The sequence below is a fragment of the Anabas testudineus genome, chromosome 13 (genome assembly GCF_900324465.2).
Source record: "Anabas testudineus chromosome 13, fAnaTes1.2, whole genome shotgun sequence".
Lineage (NCBI taxonomy): Eukaryota > Metazoa > Chordata > Actinopteri > Anabantiformes > Anabantidae > Anabas > Anabas testudineus.
In genome coordinates, this window is record NC_046622.1 from 5,847,524 (window position 1) to 5,862,175 (window position 14,652).

General features: G+C 38.0%; 1 protein-coding gene across 1 annotated transcript; it reads left to right on the forward strand.

Moving 5' to 3' along the window:
- Positions 1-2,711: 2,711 nt before the first annotated feature.
- postnb (periostin, osteoblast specific factor b) lies at positions 2,712-13,186 on the forward strand. Its single transcript, XM_026376415.1, has 19 exons — positions 2,712-2,849; positions 3,390-3,488; positions 6,547-6,611; positions 6,829-6,986; positions 7,064-7,228; positions 7,307-7,453; positions 7,669-7,810; positions 8,647-8,859; positions 8,978-9,112; positions 9,630-9,778; positions 9,935-10,071; positions 10,259-10,389; positions 10,499-10,629; positions 10,865-10,967; positions 11,094-11,161; positions 11,473-11,518; positions 11,625-11,651; positions 11,993-12,262; positions 12,447-13,186. The coding sequence occupies exons 1-19, from the start codon at positions 2,734-2,736 to the stop codon at positions 12,470-12,472; spliced, it is 2,328 nt and encodes a 775-aa protein (XP_026232200.1). The 5' UTR covers positions 2,712-2,733; the 3' UTR covers positions 12,473-13,186.
- Positions 13,187-14,652: the final 1,466 nt, after the last annotated feature.

A 14,652-nucleotide genomic window follows, 5' to 3' on the forward strand; every position in this document is an offset into this window, starting at 1 on the left:
AGAAAAGATTCCAGTAAATAGTTTATTACCGTCTCTCTTGTTGTTTATAGAGGGTTCCCCTTGACACAGAGTTCTAGCTGCACAGTTTACATTGAACCCCTCTCCAGTCCAAGGAGGAACATAACTCAAGGCTCTTGCACTCCATTATTTGCAGAATAAATGCTAATTTGGTAGATAATTCATATACTTTACATTTCCAGTAAACTGTAGGCTTGTTTGTATGAATTCTAAAGAAATTGTCTGAAGCTGTTGTTGTGTTGTTAAAAAGGTTTTATATCAGGCATAAAGCACCCTCTAGTGATGTATAAGGATCTAAGATTAGTACAGTGTTGTGGGCTGAGTAATAAAACTCATCACTATGCAGACTGTGCCCAAAACGATGATCCAATCCTTGTGATGGAGTACATGTAGACCTGCCTTTTAGCTGCTTTTAATCTGCAATCACTAACACTGGCAGTTTATTTGAGGTACAGTAATTACTGACTGTTAAATAACACTAGTAGGATCAATTACTGTAGGTATTAGGTTTATTAGTGCTATGGTATTGAACTTTAGTAACTCGTATTCTGCACTTGCACAGATATTGAACTTCACACCTTCTCCGCTTGATGCTGCACCCCAGGGCACCAGATGAAGTATTTAGGTTTCTATTACCATAGCAGCTGAAAACAAATTACAGCTAATCAACAGACTGTTGTGGTCTTAATACTAAATGTGAAGCGCTCACTCACTTTAAATTGCTATCACATTTTTCCATCTCCTTTCCACGTAAGAGCTTTCTAGTTGAATACCTACAGAGGAAACCTTATGATCAAAAGTTACTTTACCACTTATTCGTGACACATGGAGGTTTTGTATCTGTGTGATAGTGTGTGTGTGTGTGTGTGTGTGTGTGTGTGTGTGTGTGTGTGTGTGTGTGTGTGTGTGTGTGTGTGTGTGTGTGTGTGTGTGTGTGTGTGTGTGTGAAAGTGGCCGATTCACACAGAGACTTTGCTGATTCAAAGTGTACAAACCACGCTGCATTTAATTATCACTGTAGCAAATTCATCTGCGCAATTATTCCTCCATGCAAGCTAATATAATTTCTAGTCCTTAGTAAGAGAATCGTCTGCTTCCTGGAATGCTGGGATTGTAAAGTTAATGTATTCCAGTCTTTGGGATTTTAGAAGACATGAGAAGCCTCATTGGGGATTTTATATGTAAGCCCTTTTCTAAAGCCCTAAGCTAATCAAGTTCTCCTGACAATGATATTTTAAACCATTTTAATTTTTAAGCTTACTGCTCAAAATAAACATACTACACAGCGTAATACAAAATAAAGCCACTGGTTCTCAGGCCAGGAACAGTGTTGTAGTTCTAGGTTTTGTGTTTTTCAACTTGTTTACAATGTATTTACTTTGCTGGTAGGCAAGACATTACTTTCATTTGGAACATCTGGCTTGCCAAGAGGTTGAACAACATGTGGTAGAATGAGTGGTGGAAGTGATGCCACTTGGGCATGCTGGGAGGAAAAACACCCCCTGGTAAAGCTTAAGAAAGGCTAAACGTTTAGAACTTATGTGTTATAGTGGTATAGTCTTTTAACGTTAACAGCCAGTTTTTATTACAAGTCATAAGGCGTAGTCATTATTATTTTAATTCTTTATTTTTGCAAGAACCACACATTTGATATTAAAGTTATTTATTCTTATATTTAGTACACGGCACATGTGTGCATATAGTATTCATGTCAAGTTAAGTTGCAGTTTATCACAGTTGACTTTTGTTGCAGATGGAGATCAGGTATTGTAGATTTAAAATGTGGGTGTGGTTCCTCACAAAAGAATGCTTTTGACATACTTTTAAATATATTTGAGGAATTTACCAACATATTGAGGAATTCTTTCATATGTCAAAAAGCAAGTTAGCGCATCATTTATTCTCGTTTGAGTATATAAAAAAAAAGTTTTGGTAATATTATCTACTGACTGTACATTACTATACAATGGAAGACTCACTGTTTTCATGCCCTCCCACCACTAGGTGGAGCAAACTGCATTCTGAAAGGTTATTATCCCTGCTCTGGCATTTGTTCAGAGCAGCAATTATGTAATGTTTCTTTGTTTGCAGTCCAAATAAATGACACTTTTATTGACAACATACAGCTGTATTCTGCATCCCAGGTTTTCTATCTGCTCAGTATGTATGTCTCTGATGTGGAGCTCTGCTTCAGGACTTAACATGCTGAGCTGTTTTGTAGTAGTGCAATGAGACTTGCAGAAATTGAAATTTACTTTAATGCACAAACAATCAACTGTTCCTTTTATGAATCAAGTAATATTGTTCTACTAACTCTGTAATGTGATTTTTTGACATTCAAGACTACAGTGTTTTGCAACAACAAATGTATTTTTAAGAAATGCATTGCAGTTTTAAACCTGCAAAGTGAAATGGTAAAGATTCAACAACACTTTGTGTCTCTTTTCACTTTCTAAAAAACACCCTAAATAAATTACTTATATATAAAACAATGCTTTAAAATATTAATATTTTAGTGCACAATTGCACAAAAATGATCAAGCTGGGGGTATTTCTACATAGAATTGTGGATGTTGAGAGTTTCTGGGTGGCCCATGCATGCATGAATTATTGCCATCCTCCTTGAGTGAAGGGTGAGACCTGTGGTATATAAACTCCCACTCTGAGTCTGCTCCCATTACTCTGGATCTGGAAGGGCTAGCTAGGAAATCAAGGATGAAGCTCCCTTTTGTAGCTGCCTTTGCACTCTTGGTGTTCCCTGCACTTGGCAATGCTGAGAGTGCTTATGACAAAATAGTTAGCCACAGTCGCATCAGGGCAAAAAAGGAAGGGTAAGCATTTTCTATTATTATTATCTTGGAGTGTTTTTTACATCCTTATGATGTCATGTTATTCATTTTGCATGCAGTAGCATTCAACCTTGAGCCTTGAGCTACTGTGATTTTTAGCATTTCAGCCAATTTCTATATAATATGTCTTTTGTATATTTTTATCAAATATGGCATGCTGCCATGCTTTCACAGTTGTTTGACATAAATTGTTTAATTATATATATTTAATGAAGTCTTATTAAATTATATTATGTTTTACTTAGAAAGGACACACCATCTTTGTTGTAAAAACCATAACTCAAAATTTGATAAATCACTTTCACATCCAGCAGGCATAGATGCCATAATTCATATTTCCCTGCCTGGTCTCCTAAGCAGCAGGGGTAGTTGCCAAATAATTATTCACACTTGGCAGTCTGGTGTCGTTCTCAGCAGCGCTGTTTGTCACATAATAATTTACATGTGAATTAATTTCTTGCTCATATATTTTACCTGCTGATTAACGCTTTTCTTTCTGTTTCACCCCCAAATCCTCTTCAGACCCAATGTCTGCGCACTCCAGCAAGTCCAAGGGACCAAGAAGAAGTACTTCAGCACATGTCGTAACTGGTACAGAAAGATGATCTGTGGAAAGCAAGCGTAAGTGTTGTTCTTCTGTATGTTTCCAACAGGAAACGTTGTTTCTCCTGCTTTAAGATGAACATTACAAGCACCAAATTTTTGAAAATATGGCATTTCTCATTGACGTCTGCTTCCTCTCTTTTCCTGCTGCTGCTTCTCTGGGGATTTTCATGGAAACTTGGATGTTTCCATAGGGAAAGACATCTGTTATCTTACTTTAAATTAAACTACCGCTCAAAATGAAAAACACATTCATGGTCTCAGTCCTCAACTCTTTTTTGTTTTTTAAGACTATTTCATTCAATCCTATAAACTTTAAGTTAGGGGTTTTCATAACTTAGGAAACCCGGTCGTCATTGGATGCCACAGTGGTAAACCTCTGATTCCAGGATATGATGTGGCTGAATAATGTTGACTGTACTCATGAAGGAAAATCATTCAGCTCAATCATTCTAGACAGCTTCTTTTTCTGCCTTTGTTCCAACTCTCTCAGCACTTTTGGGTTTAGACGTGGATCGCAGCCATGCCTATTTAATAATCTCTCACTCTTTCTGTCTCCCTCTCTCTCTCATGCACATGCACACACACACACACACACACACACACACACACACACGAATACAGTTGCACTCTGTCCTTGCATTATGCCTATGTCATGCTTAGCACTCTAAGTAGGCTTAATTGTTTAAGATGAATACACACCGCTCACTGAGCTGGCAAATGATAGTGGAAATCATCATGTTTGACATGGTATTAAGGAATCAATCACAAGATAACTGATCCAAAGCTGAATTCACACCTGTTACAATGAGCTGATGAAAAGTCTTCTGAGAGCGAAACCAGTATCAAGTTACACATATTTTCCTTCAAAGAAGACCTATGCTCAAAATATTATTATTAGTTCATAAAGATTAACCGAGTGAGATGGTTAATAAGATATGATACTATGACAATGATCATATCATATCTACACAACCAAATACAGGACCCTCCCATCGTGCTTCCCACCCTGTCTGCCACAAACACTTCAGATGTATCATATGGATGTCTGAGCAGTTCCTCAGGATAATAATTTAACATCTACTGCATTTCAAGATCATTGTCTCATTCAGCAAAACTTTCCACAATGATTATTTCAATCATAGAGCATGTTATACATGGTCGTCTTCATCCACTGAGGTTTGAACATACGACAATATTTCTCCTCCCAGGACTGCTCTGTCTCCAAGAAAACTTTGTACAACTGAACCTCAAAACTGCCCATTAGTGATGGGCTGAGTTGAAATAAAGCCACATACAAAAATGATCATGTTTGACAAAATTATCATAATTCTCAATGGAACAGTTCTTATAAAAAAATGCTGACAAGTCAAACGTTTCCATCTCCATGGCCAGACACAGTCCCTCTGTGTGGGAGAGCAATGTAGCGAGGGTTTTGCTGACTCTGCCCTAATGGGGCTTGTGTGATCTCATCCCAGTCCCTCCAACTCAACTCCATTCAACCTTGATTTAAACTGTTAAAGAGGTGCAGTTAGCCGTGCCCCAGAAGGCCTGGTCTGTCAAAGACATCAGCAGTGGATAAAACCACAGTAAAGTCTGTTTGAAGTTTGTTTTTTGGCCAAAGGTCTTGATGTTTAGACATTAATTGCTGATGATTGCTACTTATCAGCCTGAGATTGTTATTTTGTGGTAAATTTGCGTCATGTTCATCATCTGCAGTTCTGAATCATCACATCTACAGTATGTGACACCTTATGAGGAAACTTGTTGTTCTCACTGCAATTTGTCATGATGAATGCATTTGTAGCTGTTAGTTTAACAGCTCAGTCAGTATTCGTTTCTCCTTAACTCTGCTGATAAAGTCACTAAGTTCATTTTGAACTGCAAATGGCACACATGTGGAGTATTTCTGGTGTGCAGATTTCACTGGGAAACTGCTCTCCTTAAGTAAATAAAGTCCATCCATTCGTCCGGTTGTTGAATTGCATGTTATGCAGAATCAGTGATCAATTACCACAATCAAAGCAATGCTACTTGTTACAGCACATACATTTGTGATCAATTTGTAGAACACGAGGATGTGATAATATTCGTCCTATTTGTCATACTGAGCTGAATAATTGGTGAAGAAGTAACCCCTCTGTTAGAGTATCTAACATTAAAAACTGACCATAATTAACTCTCCTGCCAACTCTAAATGTATAAGTATATCTGCAGTGTTCTTTATGTCTTGTGGGTCTTTTTATTGTTGCATACTTCTTAGTTATTTGAGGTTAAACATACACCTCCAAAAATGTGTTTTCCAACAGCTGGAAACAATACTACAGTTTCAACATGTGCAAACCTGCTGACTCAAGTGGTATAGACATGTTTATATCTACGAGCTGCACCTTGAATTTTACTATCCTCCTCAGGCTATAGTGACCCGCTCTATTTAGGTGGAGGTGAGACACCGTGTCTCATATGTCTCTCCGCAAACATTTTTTATTTGTATGTAATTTATCTAACCTTGAATCACAATGATTATTGTCTAGATTACACATGTTTGTGTACAGTTTAAGTTCTGGTGCGAATTGAATAATATTATTTTTCAGATGAGTGCTATTTAACTGTTTCCATACAGACCATTGCAACCTTTAAATGTTCCTTATATTAACCAAAATTAACCAAAAAGACTTTAGTCTAATTATACGGCAGTTTTTCAAGACCAAATTTGTAATGTTTATGAGGTTAACCAAGTGCAGTCCACACTAATTGTTAGTTTCAAAGAGGAGTTCATGGTAAGATAAATTGACCACTGTTTTAGAGGCATAATCCTTGAGGCACTCTTTCCATTAGGTTTTGGATCACATGTAGAGTTTGGGTAGTGAAGGAGATAATCAGTAACATCTGGAAACATTGAACACACAAGACCAACCAAAAAATAACGATTCAGCTCAAAACATGGCAGGCATGAAAACACTCTTTCCTACTTCTACTTACACAGCTACATTGAAAAATGCTTGCAAACAGTATTTGAAAGGAAATGCTACTACTTTGAGATGATGTATTTGTGATTTGTGTGTTTTGCCTGCAGGACAGCGGTTTATGAGTGCTGCCCTGGGTACACGAAGTTGGATGGCATGCAAGGTTGCCCTGCAGGTATGTGTTAAGTGCTACAATGCAGATAGTGCACAAAGGTTCGATGAGGCCATATCTTCCAAGTGTAGAGCAGCTGTGTACCATATTGGAAAGCAGACTAGATTAACTAGGAAGAAGATGTCTCAGTTTATTATTGACAGATCCAACTTTTCAAGGCCCAAAATGTTGCAAATTCAGACTAGCGTCCAATAATGTGATTTGTAAATTTCTTCCATAGTGGCCCCGGTTGACCATGTGTATAACACATTGGGTCTGGTGAAAGCCACCTCAACACAAAAATACTCCGACATTTCAAAGCTGAGGCCTGAGATTGAGGGACCTGGATCCTTCACCTTCTTTGCTCCCAGCAATGAGGCCTGGGAGGCTTTGGATGAGGTGTGTGAAAAACAAAGAAAGAACGCTACCAAACATCTTTGTCTTTAAGGTTTTAACGTTTCTATGTCACTTAACAGGAAACAAGGAGTGCTTTGATCAGCAATGTCAACATAGAACTGTACAACGCTCTGCATTATCACATGGTCAACAAACGCCTCTTGACCAAAGATTTAAAGAATAATAGAAAAGTCACCTCCATGTACAACGACCTTGGTCTCTATATTAACCATTACTCCAATGGGGTGAGTATCACTCCTCTTGCAGTTGTAACCAAAACTTGTCTTGAAGAGGTATAATACTAAAGGGGATGTCACGTGCAGGTGGTGACTGTGAACTGCGCCAGGATTATCTATGGCAACCAGGTTGCAACCAATGGAGTTGTGCATGTCATTGACCGTGTCATCAGCGCTGTTGGAAATACCATCCGGGATGTCCTTGAGGTTGACGATGATCTGACAACTCTCAGTGTGAGTACACATGGTGAAGTGTAGGAAAAGCCTAAGATACTACAAAAATAACATTTGCAGGGATGAATAGTGAAATAAGAAATGTGCACAGTTCGCATTTGCAGTTACTTTTAAATTGAATGTTTATTTTTTTTTTTGTGGTATGTTCTGCAAATGTGTCCTGTTGCATAGTGAAATTAACTCAGCATGATCCTGTTGGTGAAATCATCTTCTAGGATATGGCTCAAACTGCTGGACTGACGGAAATGCTGGGTCAGCCAGGACATTACACACTCTTTGCTCCCACCAATGATGCCTTTGACAGCCTGGGCGGCGATGTGTTGGAGAGACTTCAGAGCGACAAGGAGATCCTTGGAGGTAAACCAGACTTGTATTCTTAGAGGTCTGTTGCTGTTCCTAATGCCCAAAGGTCACTTGAGACCATTTAAAACACTAAAGCAGAGAGTGATGGTTTGAATTAACTGTAACAAACTGAGACTGTATTTATATTTAATGATGTAGGTAGAGGAAAAGAAATGCAGTGGTTCCCTGGCAGCACGTTTGCCAGACTAAGTCATCCATAAAGTGTTTTTTTTTTTTTTTTTGCTGGTTCAACATCCTCAAATTCAAAACAGATGAAGCCACAATGGACATTACACATTTGGCAAGCTGTACATTAAAAAAATGTGTTGAGACGTAATAAAATTGAGTTTCTGTTTTCAAGCAATGCATGTAATTGTGGATGGAAAGTCAAACAATGCAACACATCATTTGACACTTTGGTAGTATTATAGTGTAACGTACTGTGTAGGCTTCAAATAAACGGTGACGGTGAGCGATTGAAAATAAAATAAGTTCAGCATTGCAACATTTCTGACTGGTTTGCTTTTAATTTTTGGCGTAAACTCTGAAAGGCAGAAAACAGCTGCTTCAGTGATACATATATTTGTCATATAACAACCCAACACCTTTTACTGGCCCACAGCTTCCCTAGACTGTAAAAGCAGACCATGTCATATAAAGTTCAACAGAACTGTGAAGAAATCACAAGTCTTCTCACTGAAGGACCCAAGGGATCCCATGGGTCTTCAGGTTCCCATGGCATTATATCCTCATATAACAACAAGTGCATGCAGTCAACAGATTGCACAACTAAACCACACATTATTTAACTATAAGTAAAATTAATTTAAATGTTTGTCTCTTTTTTTTAGGTCTTGTGAAATTTCACCTCCTGGACTCAATCCAGTGCGCTGAGGCAATCTTGGCCGGCAGCTCTTATGTGACTATGGAGGGCAACACCATTGAGATTGGCTGTGATGGCGACAGTATAACTGTCAATGGCGTCAAGATGGTGCTGAAGAAGGACATTGTCACCACCAATGGTGTCATTCACCTAATTGAAAAAGTGCTCATGCCAGACTCAGGTTAGACCCTTCTTCTCTTCCTCCTATTTAAACATTGCTGGTTCATTGCACCTAGTATCTGTTTGTTTTTCATGCAATTCACAATTTAATAGTGTCACAATATCTTCTGCCCTTTAAGCTAAGGTGGTGATGGAACTATTGGGAAAAGAACAGTCAATGTTCACTGACAACATCGCGAAGATGGGCCTCTCTGCAGGCATGAGATCAGATTCTGAGTACACTTTGCTGGCTCCCATCAACTTTGCTTTCACTGGTGAGACAAGTCCTGATCATTCCCATCTCTCTGTATTCAACCAGTGGTTAAGTTTAAGTCCTTACTGCCCCACACCTTGTCACATTCAATAAAGGGAAATATTTTTATTTCCCTTTCCACATTGGGTCATTATTGAATAGATGTGAGTACATATGGAGCTTCTGGAAAATTTGGTGAGACAGTCCAGAAGCTTACCCACTCCCCCAGAGAACATTCCTGGATTTCTCCCTGTGGGAGTAGAGATGTTTTGTTTCTGTAACAAAAATGTGCAGTTAATTGAAGCAGAGTACTTTTAGCTTTGGAGTTGCATAGTTTTAAATGGGTGTAAGAAGTAACAGAAGTCCTACATTAAAACCATAAATTCAGCTTTCTGTCATAACTGAGATGCACTGCATGCTCCATCCACTGAACTGTGAGATAAAATAAAAAGATTAAGAAGGTAAATGCTATTTCTATTCTTCAAACTAACATTAGATGTAAATATACAACCTTGATTGAACATTTCTGTCTTCAACAGCTGAGGTGAAGGCCATGGATCAGAGGTCGCTCAAGTTTATCCTGGAGAACCACATCTTGAAGACTAAGGTTACCCTGGGACAGTTGTACAATGGACAGCGGCTGGAGACCATTGGAGGAAAAATTCTTAGGGTCTTCATCTACCGTGCGGTGCGTTCTCTTCTCTCACACTGTGCTAAAACATTTTGGCTGGGTGCCTGTAGCTGCTCTGTACATGGATCACAGCTGTCATTTGACTGTCAGTCCTCATAACTTTGTGATGTAACCTTGATCCCCTTGTTTTTAACTTGTGGATTTTGTCTACAGGCTGTGTGCATTGAGAATTCCTGCCTGATAAGGGGCAGTAGAGAAGGAAGCAATGGGGCCCTCCATCTCACGAAGACTCTGTTGAAACCAGCTGAAAAAACTATGTTTGAAATTCTGAAAGCAAATGGAAGCTTCAAGTAAGTACTGATCAGTGTAAGTCAAAACGGACTGTGGTATTAAAATGCAGTATATCCACATCTCTCTGTATCTTTTCATTAAATCCACATGGCATATATGGGAATGAGAAAATGCTGGTGTTGCAATACGTCAACTCTCAGTGGTTTCTTTAACAGTGAAGGTACTGTTGTCTTCCATGTGCTGCAGGATCTTTTTGTCTTTGATGGAAGCTGCTGGCTTGACTGACCTGCTGAAACAGGAGGGAGACTTTACTCTGTTCGCCCCGAGCGATATGGCTTTTGCTGGTTTGAGCACCAGGGATTTGGACTTGTTTAAGAGTATGTCGCTCAGACTCCCCTCGGGTTTTTAACACATTTCACACACTTTTGGGGGAAGTTAAAATTGACAAATGAGATGAATTAACAACTCGTATGCTCTTCATTTCAGGCGACGTACAAGCTCTGAGAAACATCCTCCTATATCACATCACAAATGGTATTTTCATTGGCGACGGTATGGAGCCTAGGGTGACAAACCTTTTCAAGTCCATCCAAGGCACTAACCTTAAAGTGACTTTAGTAAGTATTTAATGCAGTAAGACTGAATATCAACTTTTTACCTGGACCAGTTCAAGCTTTTGTCATCTAAAAGTATAAAGTCAAACAAAGTTTTAATAATTGTCTGAAAGGAATGTGTTTTTATCAGATAAAATCTCTTACACCTTGGTGAGATGTCAAGCTAATTACATTAATAACAGTAATAGAGAGTTCATTTAATTAATTGTCTTGTTCCTTTCGTAATTGTCTCCTTCAGGCAAACAACAGCATGCAAGTGAATTCTGTCCTAGTCCCTGAATCTGATCAAATGGCCACAAATGGAGTTGTTCATTTTGTCAACCACCTCTTGTATCCTGAAGGTACAATTTCGATCCAGTTAACATCCCCCTTCCTGTAAATATGTCATAAAATGCACTCTGGACTGTTTTTATATACAGTATATTGTAAAAGCCTGAGTGTGGTTAACTCCCTGTGCTTTCTTCCAGATGTACCCGTTGGAAACCAGGAACTCCAAATGCTATTGAGGAGGATCATCACTTACATGCAAATCAGGGTGCTATATCAAAACTTGACTTGTTGTTATTAAAGCTGAAAGGTTTTAAAGAGGAGGGTGCCACTTTGTGCCAAAATACAATTCATGTACGAATAAGAAGATAAGAACCTGCTTGAAATTCATCTTCTTGGTGCATTAAGCTTGTGCTTTTGAACAAGGGTGTTATAGTTTAGTTTTTCTCGCTGAGTAGTTGGTTTATTTTACTGTTACTATTCTTCACAGTTTTTTTTTTATTTATGTTAGGTGGCATTGTGTGATACTATGCACCCCCTTATTCACGTAGTAACAGATTTTTCACTTGTTTTTCACAGTACATGTCAGGATTCAGATATAAAGAAATCCCCCTTACATTTATCAGTAAGTAAAAACAATCGTGCTTATGTTATTTTTAGTGCTTTTTGTTTTTTCTGTCAGAGGATTTCTTAACTGTTGTTAATGACTTTATATTTCTTGTTGTTTTCAGAGAGGTTCGTCACTCAAGTGGAGGAAGGTACAGTAATGATATTTACAACTTATAATGAGTATTGGTCTTGTGGTCAGTGTACATTATCAGTGTATGTTGGAGCCATCATCACATGATTTAAATCTTTAAAGTTTGGCAGATGTCATATTTCATTAGCGAAACACTTGCATGCAAAAAAATTGGGAGGCTGCAGGCTACTGAGCTGAGACATGTACTGATTAGTCTCTGACAGTTGTTATACCAAATAATTCAGAGACATAGAGACAGTGATACATGCATATACATGCCGGCATTGGCAGCTGAAAGAGAAGTAGCACTATCAACACAAAGAAACAAAAACAAACATGCCTTCTTCTTTGCATTTATAGTTCCTAGTATGACCAAAGTTACCAGAGTCATTCAAGGTCAACCCTCCGTCACCAAAGTTACCAGGGTAATTGAAGGTCAACCCTCCATCACCAAAGTTACCAGGGTAATTGAAGGCGAGCCATCCATCACCAAGGTTACCAGGGTAATTGAAGGCGAGCCATCTATCACCAAGGTTACCAGAGTCATTGAAGGCGAACCCTCGATCACCAAGGTGACAAGAGTCATTGAGGGTGAACCCATCATCTCCAAAGTCACCAGAGTTGTACAAGGTAAATATGTTTTAGTTTAATCAGCATGTATGTAGCTTTACATAATTCAAAATATACCCCCAACATTGCTTTTTAATGTTTTTTTGCATGTTTCCACTTTAATGCTTACTGCGTTAACACAGTCACAGTCCATGTGAACTGACTGACTGACATGTATTTATTGTCCCTGTCTTTATTTTACCAGGTGACAGGAGAAGGGGAAGGAACTGAGCATGGACGGATTGGAGTATTGATGTTGTAAAGTACAAAGTGACCAACCCTGGTGGCTGAAACTGGTGTTTTAATACATGGGAAACTATTAAAAAAAGAAGAGGTATACTGCAATCGGTATACATAAATAAAACAATTCTCATAAGTATTTTAATGGTGCTTTAAATGCATACTTAGTATGACTGTGCAATGATTTTAAAGAGTCTTTTGGTTGATCATATGTATACAGTGTACAAATGAACATTTTGGCACGACTTTAAAGAGACAGAGCAAGTCAGGGCAGCAATAAAATCTTTTAAGCCATTAGAGTAGCACTTAAAACATTTCAATTCTAAACTTCTCCATGCCTTTGGAGGTGAACTGTTAAGCAAGCTCACTTTACTCTTTGGTAGGGTTTATAAATATCAGCATAATAAAAACTAGAAAAAAACATGTTGATGGGTTATAAAACTTTAACTGTTAACAATTTTATTTCTCTAGATGAAAGTTGTTTAAAGTTTCATGTAAATTGTGTCTATGCTTGCATCATTTTGGACAATGTATTCAGCTGCAGGTTTTCTTTTTTCTTTTCTCCAAACTTCTTTCAATAAAGTGCTTTTTTATGTAATTCTGTCAATTTGAAAAGAACATCTGATAGTTTGTAATCCTTTATAATGTCCCTGTAAGGTTGTGAAGTTATCAACATGGGTTCAGAAAAGAGAGTCTAAAACACCATTTTTTGTCTGCAGTTTGTATTTTTTATTATAAAGAAAAGTTTAATTCTCCAGTTTAAGGGAGATTTAAACTCCCCTTTATTATCTTGCAGTATGATACACGGTATGAAACTTACAAAAAACTAAAGCCTATATATGTTGTGAGTTGCATAATGTAAAAGAGGCAATAATTCAATTTAATTTGGTCCTTACTTGCAGTAGGTATTATGAAATGGAGATTTGTAAGAAGAGTGTAAATCACACTGTATTTAAACTAGTGCTTGTGACTATATAGCCAGCTGAAATATTTGCCCTGAGGTTGCAGAGACATTATGTGAGCTGTTGTGTGCAAACATTTGGGTCAGGCCCAGCTCTTTTGTTACTGTCATGGCTTACAGCATATGCAGCACTGTTTGTTCCAGTTTAAGAATCCTTTGATCGGTAAAAATCTGAGCAACAACCAGGATGCAAACAAAAACTTAAATGTAAAATGATAATTTTTGCTCATCTGTAATTTCAAATTAGAATGATTCACAGAAATCGACAACAGGCAGCTAAGCCAAAGCGCTGGCCTGCTAGTATTTTAACTGGTGAAGTCATCACTCTTTTTATTTATGTGTTTCCATTTAAACACGGTTTTATTCAGTAATATTTCAAATTGCATTGAAACATTCAGCCAACCCACCCAGTCAGTGGCCTGTGGAAAGTCAAAATAATAACTTTCTTGCCAATCATACAAGAATTGCTGTGTTGCTCTAGTAGAAACCGTAGATCAAGAACAACTCTGTACTGATTGATAAATTTGTGGTTTTTGCACTAGTATTTGGTGAGTTGTCCTATGTAATTGGGTCATGTTGCAGTTCACTGACCCAAATTCAGTCTCACTTCAACATTCCCAGCTACAAGTGCTTTATGACAGGGTATTAGGTCAAGTCAAGTCAAGTCAAGTTATATAGCTCACTCAGAAATTTGACTAAGCCGGCTTTAAAATCTGTACATGACACCCCTGTCCTTAGGCCCTTGAGTCAAAAAAAGAAAATAAAAACTTTAACAGATACAAATAAAAGAAAGACAGAACAACTGAGTCTTCTTACCAGACATCCAGTGATAAATTTTATACAGTTAGGTCCATTAATAATGAAACAAAGATAAGTTTTTGGGATTTTTTCCCAGCATACACCACCACACTGAATTTGAAATTCTAAAGATGTGAGCAAAGTCAAAACTTTCAGCTTTGATTCAAAGGATTTGACAGAACTGTGACATTAACCATTCTGCAGTCACAATTTTCATAGGCACACCCATTCTAGGGTGCTCATAAATAATGGAACAAATGGCTTGAATTAGACAGTCAGGTGTGGCCTGTCTCCTCATAGATTAGATTTTGACCAGAAAACACCTAACAAGCCCGACCAGGTCTGGAATAAGATCCACTGGACTTATGTAACCAAGTAAATTTGTACCAGAATGATGGGAAGAGAAAAGTAT